At 32.2% G+C, this 17,256-nt stretch overlaps 5 protein-coding genes across 10 annotated transcripts in view; 2 read left to right on the top strand and 3 right to left on the bottom strand.

Annotated features, from left to right (window-relative positions):
- Nucleotides 1-4,169, top strand: part of LOC100875619 (uncharacterized) — a 77,058-nt gene extending 72,889 nt beyond the window's left edge. For all 4 annotated transcript variants that reach the window (XM_012285089.2, XM_012285096.2, XM_076539699.1 and 1 more), the window contains 5 exons: nucleotides 1,311-1,704; nucleotides 1,772-2,191; nucleotides 2,357-2,558; nucleotides 2,636-2,830; nucleotides 2,952-4,169. In XM_012285089.2, the coding sequence (XP_012140479.2) occupies nucleotides 1,311-1,704; nucleotides 1,772-2,191; nucleotides 2,357-2,558; nucleotides 2,636-2,830; nucleotides 2,952-3,134 (1,394 nt within the window). In that variant the 3' untranslated portion in view covers nucleotides 3,135-4,169. The remainder of the gene's footprint in view (nucleotides 1-1,310; nucleotides 1,705-1,771; nucleotides 2,192-2,356; nucleotides 2,559-2,635; nucleotides 2,831-2,951) is intronic.
- Nucleotides 4,170-4,182: 13 nt separating this feature from the next.
- LOC100883573 (dynactin subunit 3) lies at nucleotides 4,183-5,310 on the bottom strand. The gene is made up of 2 exons (XM_003699538.3): nucleotides 5,152-5,310; nucleotides 4,183-4,812 (listed from the first exon to the last, which is right to left on the bottom strand). Exon 2 carries the CDS (start codon nucleotides 4,809-4,811, stop codon nucleotides 4,245-4,247), a length of 567 nt encoding a protein of 188 aa, XP_003699586.1. The 5' UTR covers nucleotide 4,812; nucleotides 5,152-5,310; the 3' UTR covers nucleotides 4,183-4,244.
- A 1,210-nt stretch (nucleotides 5,311-6,520) lies between these two features.
- Hs6st (heparan sulfate 6-O-sulfotransferase) lies at nucleotides 6,521-13,789 on the top strand. 2 transcript variants are annotated; one of them, XM_003699539.3, is made up of 4 exons: nucleotides 6,526-7,118; nucleotides 8,425-8,828; nucleotides 9,205-9,384; nucleotides 9,908-13,789. In XM_003699539.3, the coding sequence occupies exons 1-4, from the start codon at nucleotides 6,680-6,682 to the stop codon at nucleotides 10,223-10,225; spliced, it is 1,341 nt and encodes a 446-aa protein (XP_003699587.1). In that variant the 5' UTR covers nucleotides 6,526-6,679; the 3' UTR covers nucleotides 10,226-13,789. The 2 variants fall into 2 exon arrangements, with proteins under 2 accessions (XP_012140575.1, XP_003699587.1); XM_012285185.2 differs by lacking the exon at nucleotides 9,205-9,384 and having other exon boundaries at nucleotides 6,521-7,118.
- On the bottom strand, nucleotides 13,218-14,419 carry LOC100883794 (SPRY domain-containing protein 7). The gene is made up of 4 exons (XM_003699540.3): nucleotides 14,285-14,419; nucleotides 13,770-14,047; nucleotides 13,606-13,708; nucleotides 13,218-13,536 (listed from the first exon to the last, which is right to left on the bottom strand). Exons 1-4 carry the CDS (start codon nucleotides 14,388-14,390, stop codon nucleotides 13,439-13,441), a joined length of 585 nt encoding a protein of 194 aa, XP_003699588.1. The 5' UTR covers nucleotides 14,391-14,419; the 3' UTR covers nucleotides 13,218-13,438.
- Nucleotides 14,420-14,952: 533 nt separating this feature from the next.
- On the bottom strand, nucleotides 14,953-16,359 carry RpL35A (ribosomal protein L35A). 2 transcript variants are annotated; one of them, XM_003699541.3, is made up of 4 exons: nucleotides 16,239-16,359; nucleotides 15,352-15,608; nucleotides 15,108-15,266; nucleotides 14,953-15,023 (listed from the first exon to the last, which is right to left on the bottom strand). In XM_003699541.3, exons 2-4 carry the CDS (start codon nucleotides 15,604-15,606, stop codon nucleotides 15,000-15,002), a joined length of 438 nt encoding a protein of 145 aa, XP_003699589.1. In that variant the 5' UTR covers nucleotides 15,607-15,608; nucleotides 16,239-16,359; the 3' UTR covers nucleotides 14,953-14,999. The 2 variants fall into 2 exon arrangements, with proteins under 2 accessions (XP_003699589.1, XP_076395817.1); XM_076539702.1 differs by lacking the exon at nucleotides 16,239-16,359 and adding an exon at nucleotides 16,160-16,183.
- Between the last annotated feature and the right edge of the window lie 897 nt (nucleotides 16,360-17,256).

Genomic DNA, 17,256 nt, shown 5'->3' with positions numbered 1-17,256 from the left:
TCCCCCAAATTCCCAAACCCCCCAAATTCCCAAATCCCCCAAATTTCCAAACCCCCCAAATTCCCAAACCCCCCAATTCCTAAATTCCCTAATTTCCACATCCTTCAATTCCCAAATCCCCCAATTCTAAATCCCTAATTTCTACATCCTCCAATCCCCAAATTCCCCAAATTCCCAAACCCCCCAAATTCCCAAATCCCCCAAATTCCCAAACCCCCCAAATTCCCAAATCCCCCTAATTCCCAAACCCCCCAAATTTCCAAACCCCCCAAATTCCCAAACCCCCAATTCCTAAATTCCCTAATTCCCACATTCTCCAATTCCCAAATCCCCCAAATTCCCAAACCCCCCAATTCCTAAATTCCCAAATTTCCACATCCTTCAATCCCCAAATCCCCCAATTCTAAATCCCTAATTTCTGCATCCTCCAATCCCTCCATCCCTAAATTCCCAAACCCCCCAATTCCTAAATTCCCTAATTTCATCCTCCAATCCACAAATCCCCAAAAATTCAACAAGTTTCTCCTTCCCTCCACTCCAACATCTCCCCCAACTTAACCAAATTCACTCCAGATAACTTTAACCACAAAAATCTTAAGAAACAACAACAAAAAAGTAGTTATTGATAGAATAATTAGATGCGAATGGGAATAGTAATTGTCTAACGAAAGAAGTGAAAGGAAAAACTGGCATGCATTAGCATGACCATCGGGCACATGTTTAATATTAATACATTTTGCAATCGGTCAAGCAATGAACGCTCTGATACTGTCGTAAATGATGGTTCTTAGAAACACCTCTGTTATTAATATCACCAGCTATCATTAGAGGAAATTGCTCGTAATGATTACATGGTCGACGTTGAGATATTGCTAAAAGCCTTAAAGGAAGTTCGAAAAGAAATCTTGAATAACTTAAGACTTTTTAGATGCCTCTTGAAGAATCTTAAACGGTTAAGATCGGTTCTTATCACAGATTGTATCATCCTTGAGAGGATCAGGTATCTTTTATAAATGAGCTATTAACTCAGCCATTTTGTAATATTTACACTTCTAAAAAATTGCAATTGAGAGTAGCTTAACGTCAAAATAGTAGGTTTTAGCAATTACCTATGAAAATTGCTATATTCTGTAAATGATGTAATGATCCTCTAAATGGTGGTGATGATCCTCTAACCCTTAGCACCTAAGGCTACCGTAATAACCAAAGCGTACTATAATAACAGAATTAAGATTTATGTTCCACAAATTCAGTTTGAGAAAATAATTACAATAGTTAAACCAGTGTGTCATCAAAAATTCTCATTTCAGGAAGGTGCATCCCAGGCATTTGGCAGTGCAATGGCCGTCCGGACTGCGAGGACCACCGCGACGAGTACAACTGCGCCGAAAGTTGTGGCAACAACGAGTATCTTTGTCCAACAGAGAAGTGGTGCATTCCTCTGACGTGGCACTGCAACGGAATCAACGAATGCACCAACGGGGAAGACGAAAAACTCTGCGACTGTGGCATCGATCAGTTCAAGTGCCAAGCCGGAGGATGCATCCCGGAGCATCTGGTGTGCGACGGTATAGAACACTGTCCTGATCAATCTGACGAATGGAGCTGTCTATCGATGAACACGGAGAAGAACATAACAGACGCGAAAGAAAACGACGAAAATGGCCAGGAATTAACGGATAGGACCTCGTTACTGAAAATCAGGTCAGGAGCCATTTTAGTAGTTCTACTTTTGGCTCGTTCAAGTTCTAACAATGTCTCTATGTTGCAGACAATTTAATGGAGAGCACCGCCTGGTTTGTTCTGACGGATGGAGCGAGGAGTTTAGTGATTCCTATTGCCAGGCTTTGGGATTCTCGGGCTCCGAGACGACGGACCTACAAACGTGGGACAAGAGTCAGAAGATTTTGAGGCTGAAGGCGAACCCGAACCATCGTATGCCGTTGGTCGCGAATCTGGAACGAGTGGAGTTCTGCGTGTCGGACAAAGTTGTGCAAGTCTCATGCCAAGAGTTTTCTTGCGGCTCTCACTATGGAGAGGGTCCTACCGCGAGATTAGTTGGCGGGACTCCAGCTAGCGAAGGGCAATGGTCCAGCGTGGCCTTGTTGAAGGAACCGAAACAGGGAGCTGCTTGTACTGCCAGCATCTTGGGACCCATGCACGTGATTGCGAGCTATTCTTGTACTCACAGGTGAGATTTGGTGCCATAAGGAACATCTGAATACCATAAGAAACATCTGAATACCATGCAAGAATTGCAACTACATCATAACATTGAAGTTAACAAAACTAACCCCTTATAATGGGTCCAGTAATTAACAGAATTATTGTATGCACCACCTTTTCATAATTTCAGGTACAAACAGAGCAACGGATGGCAACTGTTCACCGATAAAAACTTACTGAAACCACATCCAGTCAGAAGCATCATTCCATATCCTCAAGTGAAGTACAATCAATTTTTGTACAACAATGATATGGTATTGGTAGAGCTTGAGAAGCCTCTGACCTTCTCAAGAAATGTAAGCGCTGTTTGCCTCCCAAAGGACCCAATTCAGGTTAGTATTTGATGTCATAGATGAGTGTATTAGTTGTGAGAATGTGCGTGAAATATTTGTGCCCTTTGATGCTTCAGCCAAGGCAAATATGTGTCACGGTGGGATGGGGATTCCCTGTGAATGGGGAGGTGGATTTGCAGAAGTATCTGACGTTCTTGCCAGTGCCAACTTATGATTCCGAAAAGTGTAATGCAACGAGTCATTATGCTGGATTTATCACGAAGAATAATATATGTGCTGGATTCACTGATACGGACAAGGGACCTTGCTATGTAAGATCTCCTTTCAATTTGAAAGATAATTGATCCTTGACACTTCAAATACTTGTTAATATTTTTTATTAGAATAACCCAAAAGCTAAATAATTTCACATCATTATATTTTCTTTGTTAGAATGATGAAGGTGCACCCCTAATGTGCGTGAGTGAATCTGGTGGATCAGCCAGATGGGAAATTCAAGGTCTACTTAGCCACCATAGCAGATGCTCAAGGGGACATCCAGCTATTTACTCTAGCGTGGAACCAGCATTATCTTGGTTACGAAATTCCGTGCCTGCTTTGCAAACGCAAAGTTAAAATGCCAGAAGACAATTCAAGAGGACAGATCGACTATGAAGATATACTGATATTGATGTCACAAATGCGGAAGGTTCATGGGAGGGAACTGTCAGACTGAATGTCAAATGATCTTGTTGTAATCAATGAAACGCAACAAACAGAGAAAAACCATGTACTTAATTCATGTCTGTTTTTGTTTCAACCAGTATGTTCCTACTTAAATGCGAAGAATACTGAAAGGCCATAATTTGTTCCGCATTAGAAAAAGAGGTTCTGCGTTGAGAAACGTATGTAAATGATATCTTTTTTATCATAATTATCGATTAATGGGCAAATACTGCAATATACTGTAGTTTTTACACTTGTAACATCTGTGTGGAAAAAGGATTGATAGAGATATAACATATATAATTGGCAACACAATACTTATTTACAATTAAGAAATTTGTAAATACTGTATAAAGTGACTGTTTAATATGCTTAATGTTATAAGAGATTTTTATACGAAATAGGTCTCTTGAAGATATTATATAAGTATGACCATGAAAGAAATTTGGAACGTTTGAGACTATTGTCTTTATTCTACTCCATATCTAATAGTTTGACTGTTAATTTTATATGGTAACTGTATCTAATAAACATTTGCAGACACTGCAGTGCTGTATTGCTATACTCTACTACTGTAGCAGCAACACAGTATTATAAGCTAATGAAATGCCTGCAAAAGTTACTTTAAATTCAGTTATTATATAAAAATCAACAGCAAAGTGGAAGTATTTATTTGAAATAAGAGACCAATATATAAATGCACCAGATTATTCATGCAACAGTTTATTTCAGTGATCCTAACAAGGGATTTCTGAAATGAACACTGGACTAGGCTAAGAAATAGATAGGATAAATGTATATAATATATAAGTATTTTAATTAATAAAATACACTGTTATGAAAAGATACAATAATAAAATATGTTTATGTATGCATAGTCACTGATAAATGTGTAAGTATTTTTATATACTAAGAAAATAGAAAATAAATGTATTTTAAATGAAATCAATGCTTCCTCTTTTCAAGTGTAAAGGACTTTATTATTTTTAGAACCATCTTACATGTATGTACAATACATTCTTAATCTAATTGTTTTTTAGGCATAGCTGCAATCTCTGCATCTAGTACTGTAGCATCCATAGCAATCAATGATTTAGAAATGCCAGTTATTACTTCATTATATTTTGACAAAAGTTCATTTATGTGATTATTCAACTCCTGGCTTTCATCGTGCAACTTAAGATATGATAAATTTAGAGTACTAAGCTTGTTCGATAATTCTGGTACATCCTTTAAATGGTCAGTTTCTAATACAGGCATTAACTCCTGCATCTGCTTTAACATTTCATAATTCTTTTTGATTTCTGGTGCCATTGCTAGCAATAACTGAACTTTAGCTTCTGCTGGTATTTCTAAGCTTTCACACACAGGATCTAAATAATCATTTAATTCTGGTAACCGTTCCACTGCAGCATTTGCTTTTTCTCGTCTTGACAAAGCAGACGTAATTAATGTATTCACATTCAAAAGCTGATCGGTCACAGGATTTTTTGGTATTGTATCGATGGTTTGATTTGCTTTCGTAAGTCCATATATTTGCTTTTCCAAGTTAGCAATTCTATCCTCTAACAACTCAATAGTTCCCATTCTAAGTACCAGAACAAACAAGGTAATAATATACTTATGCATATGTTCCTACATAACCATATGTCAACTAGCTAAATGTAAATGTGTACGCTGCACTTTGTACACATAATTGATATATAAGAATACTCTTTTCAAGAAATTATGTTAATATGTACTCATTTTTTTATAGAGCATATAAGACAACGTGATTAATTGATAAAAAAAACTTTTACTATTACAATAATTAAATCTTTTAAGAAAAGAAAATGAATAAAACAAGTAAAATAACCAACAAAGTTAACTGCAGATTTTTATGTACTCATAAAAATTTACAAGGAATATAAGTTTATGTAATACTTACCTGAAAAATGTTAATATTTAAATCTACAATTTCAGTTCATAAAATAAAGGATTACAAATAGCAAAATATATGTTTATAATCGCAAGTCAAAACGTCAATTTTGACAGTTCTATTAGGTTATGTCAATACTTTGAAGTGATACAACAATCGATTCGAGTACTCGAAAACGAGCTCACTTCAGAGCGTTTAAAATTGGCGCCAAATCGAATACACACACACAAAGTTGATCGATTTGAAATTCGAGTTTTTACATATACATAAATATTTAAAATTCATTATTTGCTTCAAAATACTAGAAATTTCGATACTCAACGAACATAAATGACTAAATACAATGTAATACTTATAAATAAGTTTAAAAATGATATCGTTCGTCTAAATTTACAACAATTACGCACAATTATATATGTATACAATTTCTTGTTATTTTCTGAATTGTTGAACGACGGATTCTTAAGCGAAAGACTTGCATATTAAGGAAATAATATTTAAAGGAATAGATTAGAGTTTAGGATATGAAATTATAATAAACGTGTTTAAAATTAAATTTAAACGCATCTTAACTTCCGCCGTTAAACAATAATTAATATTCGCAAGAGACAAATTTAAACAAATAACATGTATTCGAAAACGATTGTTCTTTGTGTCGAGAAACTTACCCAAAATCTTCACTGCAAAAAGAAAACTGGTACCGCTTTAAATAGATTCGTCATGGTGGTGCATAAGTATATGCGTATATATAAACACATCGTATACACTCCGTAAGTTTGCACTTTTAAATAAACTCTCCCCCACTTCACTTTAGGAAACTGTTACAGACGTGCACCAGATAATGTTCGCACATGGGCTTACGAATATGGGGATGGATTATAGACGAGGAGAACGAAGCCAAGAAGAGAGGAGGGTTTTTATAGCAGATGCCCAAACTTGATTTGTTGCCTCACTGCGCATGTTCTGTACCGCCAATTATGGGTAACTGGAAACCGCCGATTAATACGGTTTTCTAAGTTAAACGATGCGCGTATACTATTTCAGTAAATTATAGATTCAAAAGTTTGTAATTTTCAGGCTGTTAAATTTTCAAACTTAGAAACTTCAAATTTTCAAATTTAAGGATTTACAAAATTTCAAATTTTCAAATCTAAGACTTTAGGTATATAGACTCTCAGATATTTCAAAATTTTTAAATTTCAAATTAAACAATTTTCAAACTTAAAAGTTGTAAATTAAAAAATATTGAAATTTAAATTTAGAGATGTAGTGGCAGCCAGTGTAAACTAGGCATCAGTAGTCCCTGTTCCCGCAATAACTTCCCCGTCCAGAACACACGTTCCCTATATTCTTAGGTCCATATGTTCAGAAGAAAATCGCGACGGACAACTATTGCGAGAAGTAGCGGGGCGCGCAGTAGTAGGGATGCAGAGTATCTGTCATGGCCGACGTGCGCTGGGAGCGTAGTTTTGATCGGGCCGTAACGGCGAGTAGTACGCGGTGTATGCAGCAGTGAAAAAAAACATGGGGTACGATAATGGGCAGACGGTCAAGCGAAGAAGGCGTTAGCGAACTCTCGGTCCTTGTACAGGACGATTTATGCGAGAGGTCCGCGACGATGGAGTCACGAGCACGGAGGACTCGGTTACGTAGCGTTGTAGGGATATGTTTGTTTCTCGCGCTCACGGGCATCGTTTATCTTGGCTACTTTTGCCCTGATCATGTGTGCGCCCTGACGAGTCGCGAGATCAAGGAATCCGTAAGATTGTCCGAGGGTCTGTCTGCTGGTCCCGGCTCTGGCTTGTCTTCCGTCTCCGTTGAATTCGACAAAAATGGCCTGCTCTCTGTGCATCCTGCTTTTAGATTGCAGAGTATCCAAGGGAGCCTCGGTTACGACGATGTATTTACCAATGATACCTTCCAGTTTGACATTAACGGTCATGATGTCATTGTTTTCCTACATATTCAGAAAACTGGTGAGCACCTGTATAAATTGTTTTATAATTTATATGCTTTGGTTTGTTGCACGCTCAATATGTACTTTTAATTCTGATAACTGATAACTCAAGGTGTTTTTTATCAAGTCAATTTCTAATTTATCTAATGTATACAATAAAACGTTTTTACCTTAATAGTTGTCAACGTTTGAAGGTCATGTTAAATTTCTGTCTTATCGTTACAATTATTTGTGTCACAAAGTTTCTAATACTTAAAGTGTACTAATCAGACGTTCAAAGTCATTTTCTGATACTGACATACTGTGTTATGTTACATATTTTACTTGTATTTTTCTCTTAAATAATGCATCGATTGTTATGTCACATATATCAAGTAATGTATATTGTGTTTTTACTTGTACTTTCTTGTCTTAAATATGTATTGATTTAGTTTCCATTATATCATAAACATTAAATAATATATGTGCAAATATATTCTCTTATGAAATCTGTATTTCAAAAGCTTTCACATTAAACAAATAAGCAATATCAAGTTGAATGGAAAGTTTATGCATTTTTTTATGGAATGACATTATAATGTTCCATTATATAATTCGTTATTAATTACATACTACTGTTTTTTTTAACCTTATTTGCTATTCTATCGTGTAGTGTAATAACAAAAAGTTAGTTTGCATTTAATCGTGATAAATAACACAGTAGTATGTATGTATTAAGGTAAGGTTTCAGTGTAACAATGATAATAATGTCTTTTCCTCCTAATATCAACATGAAAAGTAAACATGATAATGTAAACTATATGGTCAAAATTCTTTGAAGATCATGGAATGTCAGCATAAATATATATTTTTGCTTGATTTTGTACTTAGATTTCTTTGGACAAGTGCCAACCGATCCTATGGCTCAATAAAAACAATGCAACATCCCTTCTGACCATTGTACAACTGAATCTTTGCATTATTCATCAGGCACTGTGAAACCTCCAAGCCCTATCTTAGAAAGAGAAAGAACAATTCAGGGATGTTGCCTTGTTTAATATGCTATGCATGCATATCTCTGTTTCCTTTTGTTTTCTATGTACATGTTTCTCATAATCTTTCTTTTATGAAAACACATTTTACTGAAATATGTATATTACAAAAGCTAATTTGATGTTTTGATTGTTGTTACTTAATTTAATTTCTTACATTATAGTGCTAAGATCTTATGAATTATTAATATATTTATTTAAGATATGTTTAAAATTATCACATTAAAATATTTAAATAAAGAAATAGGTTTTACATGACTTATTTAATATAACATACTCTCTTTTTTGTTGTAGGAGGAACATTATTTGGAAAACATTTAGTTAGAGATCTGGATTTACAAAGACCTTGTTCTTGTCAAAGAAGACGTAAGCGTTGTTTTTGTTTCCGTCCAAATCGCAATGAAAATTGGCTTTTTTCACGATATTCTACTGGTTGGAAATGTGGTTTACATGCTGACTGGACAGAATTAACTAGTTGTGTTGATACTGAATTAAATAAAATTGAAGGGGATGGGATAAAACGTAGATACTTTTATATAACTATCATAAGGGATCCTGTTGCACGATACTTGTCTGAATTTAGGCATGTACAGAGGGGTGCAACTTGGAGAGGTGCTCGTCATTGGTGTGGAGGAACTCAAGCCAATATACCACAATGTTATCCTGGATCTAGTTGGCAAGGTGTTTCTTTAGAACAAGTAAGTTACATAGTGAATTTTAATAAATTTTCTTAATTTAAAAATATTTCAGTATTCTAACATTCACAATAGTAACTTTCATAAGCAATATGTTCAGTGTGTTATCTGAAGGCTTTCACATTTAGAAGCATATTAAGATAAGCAATTGTCCTTATCTTAAGTCTCTATTTCTTACTCCTCTATATGTATAGATATAGTTCTTATGAAAGCAGCAATCATTTTACTGATAATAAAATTTCGTAATTCACAAAAATCTTTGTTTACATTGTATAATAAGTACTATAAATAGAAAAAAATGAACAATTAAACTAGAATAAGTTTTAATTATAAGTTCCCATTCAAATGTTTTCATAAAAATACATTATGATTTATGTAGTTTATGGCATGTCCATATAATTTGGCAAGCAATCGCCAAACCAGAATGTTGGCTGATTTATCAATTGTTGGTTGTTACAACTCCACATTGAGCAGTTTGGAGAGAGATCGTCTCATGTTGGCTAGTGCTAAACACAATTTGCAATTCATGCCTTTCTTCATGTTAACTGAGTACCAGAAAGTAAGAATTTTTTTTTGTTGATATATTAACCAGTGCACATTTGAATGTTATTATTCTTTTATTATTTTTTATTATTCAATCAATTTTTAATAACTTTTTTGGTATTTCTATTAATAAAATTTTGCCTTTATCTAGAATACCTTATAATTCTCCAATATATAAACTAGTAGCTTTTTATCATTGTGGTTACTATTATTTTTACCACCATAGAATATTGTTTTATTTCAATTTTGACCTTTTTATTATTCGTAGACTGACTTGTTGTTGACCTTGATACATTATTGCATGTGGTATAGAATGCTTATCAATATTTATGATCTAAATAATCATACCTTGCAGCACCATATTTATTCTGCCATTTAATAGAATGCAAACTTCATGTAGTACATACAAATTGCTACTAAATGTATTAATTCTTTATAAATACATTTCAAATTCCATTGCACCATATGTTTGAGCATGAATGAAGATATACTCTGCAGTTATTATGCATTTCATAACTGTTAAATTCAAAATAAAATAGGTGGGACAGTATTCTTTTGAAGAAACCTTTGGAATGAGATTTGCTGTTGCATTTGAACAACACAATGCAACATTGAGTGCTGCTACAATGGCCACTCTTAGTGCAGAACAATTAGATGCTGTGCGTAAATTGAATAGATTGGATCTGGAACTTTATGATTTTGCAAAGAATCTTGCATTTCAAAGATTCAAACGGCTTAGAGATCGTGATCCATACTTTGTACAACGATTTCAACATCTTGGGGAATTACCTTCGAGGCAAAGTGTAACAGAATTCAATTGGGATTCTGTTATCGAAGATACAACAGATGTTGAATGATATGTAAGTATGTTATTATAAAATACTACCGATGCTTTGCATTCATAAGCAAAGAAATTCGCTCTGAATCTGAGCATCTCAGGGATTCATCCTTGAAAGAAAACGTTTTACATAGAATTATCGTATGCAGTTATCTGCATGAAGTTTACCAAAAGCGTTTATAGGAATTAATTTGGATAAGACCAAAGAGAGCTCAGAGGATCTTGGTAAAATCCGTGGTGTCCTCGTTTAGTAGCTATACATAAAAATCTATGTTAAATAATGCCACAAATTTTTTTATGATTTTTACAGTGTTTATAAATTCTCTTTGAAAGTTCTTCCATTTAATATAATCTTACTTACAAAACTATATTTAAATTTGAAGGTTGTTATTTAAAAATCAGTTTTAAAAAGTACTACGTATTACTATAATAACTAAAGTGCTTATTTCCTAAATACGTCTACGCCGAGAAATTGAATAAGTTCAAAAAGAGTATTAGTATTGATGTGTTCTAATACATGTGTTTGCCATGTTACATGATACTCATTATTTTAAACATATGTTTTCATATTTTATTTAAACGTGATACAAATTAATTTTATGATCTTATAATTAAAAATACTAAGATGCATTCAATATATTTTCGTTTTGTCTATTAACGAATATATTTTTCAAAGACGAAATATTTTTTCATATACAACAAATAAATATACTTTTGGTATACTACTATATGCTGTAAATTTGTTGGTAAGAATGTGTTTGATCGCTTAATTATAAATTGAAGGCAATATTTACATTTCTAAATAATTAAGTGAATTTGATATTAGAAACAAAATAATTTATCTTTTAAATAGTGTCATTCGAGAAACATTAAATGAACATGTTTACATTTGAAAACGATTAATAAGAAAGAAGTCGTGCTTCAAAAATATATCAAAGTTTTCAAATTAGATCAATGTGTACATTCCTAATACATCAATGAGATAATAAAAATGACATTCAGCATATATAAAAATTTCTATTTATAGCAGTTTTCAATGGAAGAATAAATATTGCAAATTAATTTTGTAAATATATCTAAAAGTCTATATTTTTTAAAAGGATTATTTGCAGCGTTATTTGAACGAAGTGGTATTAGATTTAATAAAAAGCGATCCACATAGCGTAGGTGGTAAAATGTTCGTGCGAATGTTGAGATGAATGGTCGTACATTGGATAAACGTGGTTCATATTAGATACTGAATCTAAGTATCTGTTTGATAATAGCTCACAAAGCTCTTTTCTTTAGTAAATGTTTATATTTTCATGTAACTGTTTTAAATATCAGGTCTCCATAGTTTTTCACGCTAAATTAGTAAGTCAACAATTGTTACATTAAAAATGTGAAATAAGTTGTATTAATTTAAAAAAAAAAATTACGTAGTTGTTTAATCTACTAGAATTGTATGTGCAATAAGACTCAATGGGTTACCATTATAAATATTTCATATCATTCAGTCATGAAATAAGTGTAATATATCCTATATATACATTTAGATAGTTAGCATTAAATCATTATGAAACATAATGCAAATGCTCTCTTTAACGTGCTATTGATCTTCTGTATGATTACCATGTTTATATTGTAAGTTAGATTGTAAAATGAGTGCCATGAATTGTACAGGACAAATTGATCTGCTTTCTTTCTCTTTTAAGTTTGGTATCAAAATTACTGACATAGATATAAAAATACATCACTTTTGTTTCAAGATTGTTCATAAATTTGAGGCATTCATTGCCTATGTTAAATATCTTGTTGTTGATTTATAGGTGATAATTAAATGTAGTTGTTATTTATACATTTTTTTATTTATGGTTTGCATTAAAGTAATTTTTGTAAAATAAATATGTTCTCTAAAATATAATTCAGAAATCAAAGCAAGAATTAACATGGAACTACTATCATCTGATAAATCAACAACTAATATCTACTTATAAAAATATATAATTAACATGTAATATGATTAATGACAATGATCGTTTAAACGTAACGTTAAGGACCAAAGATTAATAAGTTTTTACAAAACTGCAGAGAGCTTGTTATGAGCAATTGTAAAAAGTTTTTATATGTTCTTAAAGGAAGCAATTATAATTGCTGTAAATGAAAAGATGTATGTGCAAAATCTTTTCATGTATACATATAATATATATATGTACAATAATTAGAGTTATTAACTTGGATGAAACACAGAAAGATCTTTTAAGCAATCAATGCACAGAAACAGGTTTTTAGCAATATACTTCTATTTTTTCATATTTATCTTAACTATCTGTTAGCATGTTTTAAATAAGTGAAAGATAATCCAACTTAAATCACACAGGGTGGGTGAGGTATTTTAAAACTATTAAACGTAACACAATTGCCGTTCGCCATTTCATCGACTTTCTAAGTTTCAATGTTTATCTTTTTACCATTTTCTATCATACATACTGAAGTGTTTGTCTCGTTATGCGTGCAAAGGATGCCTGTGGTTATTCGTAGGCAATTATCGGATTAATAGTAATTTGAGTATTTGCATTATCGGCATTGTAAAAATGCGCACTGTCCAATTAACGTTAAAGAGAAATTAGCTTTAACATGTAACACGAAATTTGTAGCACGAAATTAATTCAAATAATGAGAACAAAAAGCCATGACAGTAGCCTAATAAAGTAAAGTATAGGCCTAAGCCAATGGTACCTTACATAAGTCAGTGTACATACCACACCATTAACTCATTAAGGAACAATAAATTGTTGTGTACACATTATATACAATCTTATACAGACATATATAAATACATAAATATATATATTATATAAAAATATATGTAAGTTGTACACATATATTTAAAATTATGTTATTTGATTATTAAACAATTATATAAAAAAATATTATGTATTTATTTTAAAACATCTACTAATTTAATCCAAAAAACTTTTACATACCCTTTCATAATATTAAAGGCATCATTAAAAATGACAGAGACAAAATATAAATTAAAATGTTTATTTTGCAATTGCTAATTAAATATATTTGTACATTATCATTAAGAGAAATATACTTTGTTCGTAAAATTACGTTAAGAGCTTGTTTAAATTATAACAATTTTTGATTCTGTATTTTAACATTAGACAAATATAAGATGGACATAAAATGCTTTGATAAAGTCAATCCCAAAAGAATATGACAATAATACCTTAACACTTTTTTGCTAGAGCAGTGATTGCTCTAGCATTATCTTTTCAAATCCTGTAGGTGGAGGATGAGCAAAATTATCCAAAATTAAGTCTAAAATGGCCCCATCATCCACTGCAAAGAAAAATTAATCTGTACATATGTACATATACAAAACATTATTATCTAAATTCTTTTAATTACCGTAAAGTACTGGAAACACAGTTCCTTTTATGCCCATCACAGGTGCATCCATTGATTTTCCATTTAAATAGAAATTAAGTTCTATATGATCATAAGATATTCCCTAATAAATAAAACAGTGTTAATTTATAATCTGTATGTATCTTTGTACAATTTATACTTACAATAATATCGCCTTCTTGAACCTGGCTTTGTATTTTATGTACTTCTTGCTGATTATGCCTTATAATACCATCCGAATTAAGAGCCCAACTTTCTGTATCATTTCCCCCAGTCGCAACATTCAGATCTGTGTTTCTTGTGGCTAATCCGATTGCCCATATACCACCTTGCTGTATTTTAACTTCAAAATAACTTTTACTTTGGGCAAGCGGAGCATTCGTTAAGGCACCACCACGACCACACACTCTTAGACCATTTTTTACTATCACAACTTCATGTCCTGCACCAATTTGACAATGTTTCATAAGTTCTAATTACATTTAAAAGAATTTTGCGTTCCCTATCATTAAAAATGAAGACTCAATTATGTCAATAATAAATTATCAATGACATTGAACACACACACAAGTATATTTTTATCTCACAAAGGCGTGAAAATGTAAATTCTATGCAAATTCGATGATACGAGCATTGATAAAACTTGAAAGCGTTGCCCAGTCATGAAAATAAATATTACCCATGTAAGATGTATCTAAAGCTATAGGATTTGGTTCTTTCTTCGGAGTTTGTGTTGCGGCAAAGCCAAGGCCGTCAAAACAGTTCCTCAAACAGCAAAACATCATCTTCGTTTCGCTTATTTTATTGTTCAAACGAACGAATACGACATCGTGATACTTCCAGGAGAAAAATTTCTTTTCCTCCCGTAAAATACTATGAACACTTTGCAATATTTACTTTTGTCGCACGAGAACTGTAGACCCTCGATGATGCGCGTATTTGATATTGAGACAAAAGTCTCACTATAGTAGGTTTACTATCTACATAATAGAAAATGGCTTCCTTTTAAATCTGTACAATCAATATTTATTTTTATTGTATTATACAATTTCTTATGCACTGAAAGCTATGCTATGGACATTTTTTAAGGACTAAATTTTATATCTGCACTTATTGTGACATATCAATTCAAATATTCTAATATTAATTTTAAGGTTATGTTTTGTCCGGAAGAGGTTATGTTATTCATATAAGTTTCAAATGAGACACGTTACACCGGTATAAAATTACTTCAATGTCAATTTATATGTTTAAATATTTCTAAACTATAACAATGAAATATATCTTAATATTATGATAAAAAGTATAACTTAAAAATATCTGATAGGGAAAGAAAATAAACCTGTATTTAGTACCAAAATGGTATTTATTCACTTATTTTATAGAAGAAAAATTTATATTCGACTGGGGTACAACATCTGCAATAAAACAAGAACAGTGATAGTCTCTTCCATGTTATACATTCCATAATATATAAATAATAAATCAATTTATGAACTTACAATTCTGATACGGTGGCCCATAGCTTTAGCTGGCAGATTCCTCTTAAATTTAGCACGTACTGAACCACTCGTTCCATGTGGCCGTGTTACTTTACCCCAGATAGCCCTAATTTTTGTTTTTTTGCCCTTCTTACCGGGAACTGGTGTCTTATTTTTTGCCTGCAAAAATTAACAAACACATTATGATTATATTGCTTTTATTAAACTCAAGCAAAGATAGATGACTTAAACAATAAACTTTTACCTTATATACATAAACACATCGTTTTCCTACATAAAAGTCTGAGTCACTTTTCGTTCTTGCTCCTTCAACTTTCAGTAGAGTTGTGTGTTCATGCTGATTACGCAGTCCTCGCTTGTAACCAGTGAAAATGGCCTTGGCATACAGACGTCCATGTCTTTTAAACGGTCTATTTTTCAAAAATGGTTCCACTGGCTTCTCCTTTGGTTTCTTACTTGCTTTCGTTTTAGTTTTTGATTCTGCAGGTGCGTCTGCCATTTCTATTAATAAAAAACAAATATGAAAAATATGTACCTTAACAGGATAATACAATAAATGTATACATATGTTAATTGTTTAAAAATCATACTAAGTATACACTTTAAATCTTTTCAAATTTTAGTGTCAAAGTACTTGATTCTAAGTAGATCTTCGAAACGAGAAAAATAAGTAAGATTTTTGTTTTGTGCAGTTAAAAATATTGGAAAATGAATAGTTTATACACGAAAAATACGACTGAAATTCTGATAATACATGAAATGAAAATTTAGGTTATGGTACTGTGTCACTCAAATAATGTTAAACAACAAGAGATATTCACTATGACACAGAATGAGATATCACATACAGAATTTTATTTAATAACTTAAAGAAAAAGTGTGATTTGTGTTTATTCAAGACTTTATAGTAAAATATGCTGATTCTGTTGTGATATGTCTGTGAACACCGTGTAAGACTGCATGTTGTTATCCATTGTAATCGTAAAAAAGTACATGAAATCCCAAGATAAAAGTAATTATATGATATCTAGGGACAATTATGAACGATATACCACTATTCTTAATTTATTAATTCAATTAATTTAACATATTTTAAACAATAAATATAGAGCTCTGACACGAAACACATACCGGATGTATATCACGAACTAAAAGAAACAGGAAACTGTAGCCCTCTACTGACAGAGCATTAAATTTATCTTCGTGGTAATGTAGAATTTGATAATATCGATTGAATTTTTGATTGCGTATACTATTTTTGGGCGAAATTTTGGAAAATCGTCATACATTGGTATTTTGCAAACAAGTTCTTTTTTTTTAGAAGAAAATAATAAAGTGTAAGAATGGTTTTTGATGATAAAAGAAAAACTTTTACTACTGCAATGTTGTTTGTAATTTTCAACACATGCTATGTTCCTGAAACATTTTAAAGAAAATTCCTATTAATATTTAATGCATATTATTGCCGATTAAGATGAACAAATCGATATTCATTTAAATAAGTTTACAACGGTACAGGTGGCGCCATCTAGCGGAGAGCGGCGGAACTACGAAAAACTAAAATCTCGATTTTCTCGAAAAGTAGCGACTTTTCCGAAATTCTGAGATATACAAATTGTTCCTTGTCGCCTAAGGAATCTAACGAATGTAATTATAGCCTGCTAGGACCATTATTAAAGAAAATAGAAAAATAGCTCATTTCATGGACTAAAAAATTGGCGTCCATCTAGCGGTGAAAGTTGGAACTACAAAAATATAAAAATGCGATTTTCTCGAAAATTAGCGAACATTGAGTGCTTCTGAGGCTCAGAAAGTGTTATGTGATCGCATTAGAAGCAAAATATAGCAATAAAAGTTTTCTAAAAGTTTTAATAAAGAAAATAAAAAAAATGTCATTTTATGGAGAAAATTTGTGGCGCCATCTAGCGGCGAAACTGCGAACTAAACTGAAAAACGTATGTCCCATCACGCAGTAAAGGGGTCAAATAAAAATTGATTTTTTGAGCTTAATAGGTAAAAAAATGAATAACTTATTCAACAAAAATTGCTTTACAATGTCTAAAGAAGCATACTACGTCGTTCAAGTTGCGAAATATTACTTTTTATATTTTTCCTTAACGCGTGTACGGGCATACGATTTTTCAGTTTA

This window comes from Megachile rotundata, chromosome 14, assembly GCF_050947335.1.
Source record: "Megachile rotundata isolate GNS110a chromosome 14, iyMegRotu1, whole genome shotgun sequence".
Classification (NCBI taxonomy): Eukaryota; Metazoa; Arthropoda; class Insecta; order Hymenoptera; family Megachilidae; genus Megachile; species Megachile rotundata.
The sequence above is the reverse complement of the archived record's forward strand: the minus strand, read 5'-3'. Positions and strand labels throughout refer to the sequence as shown.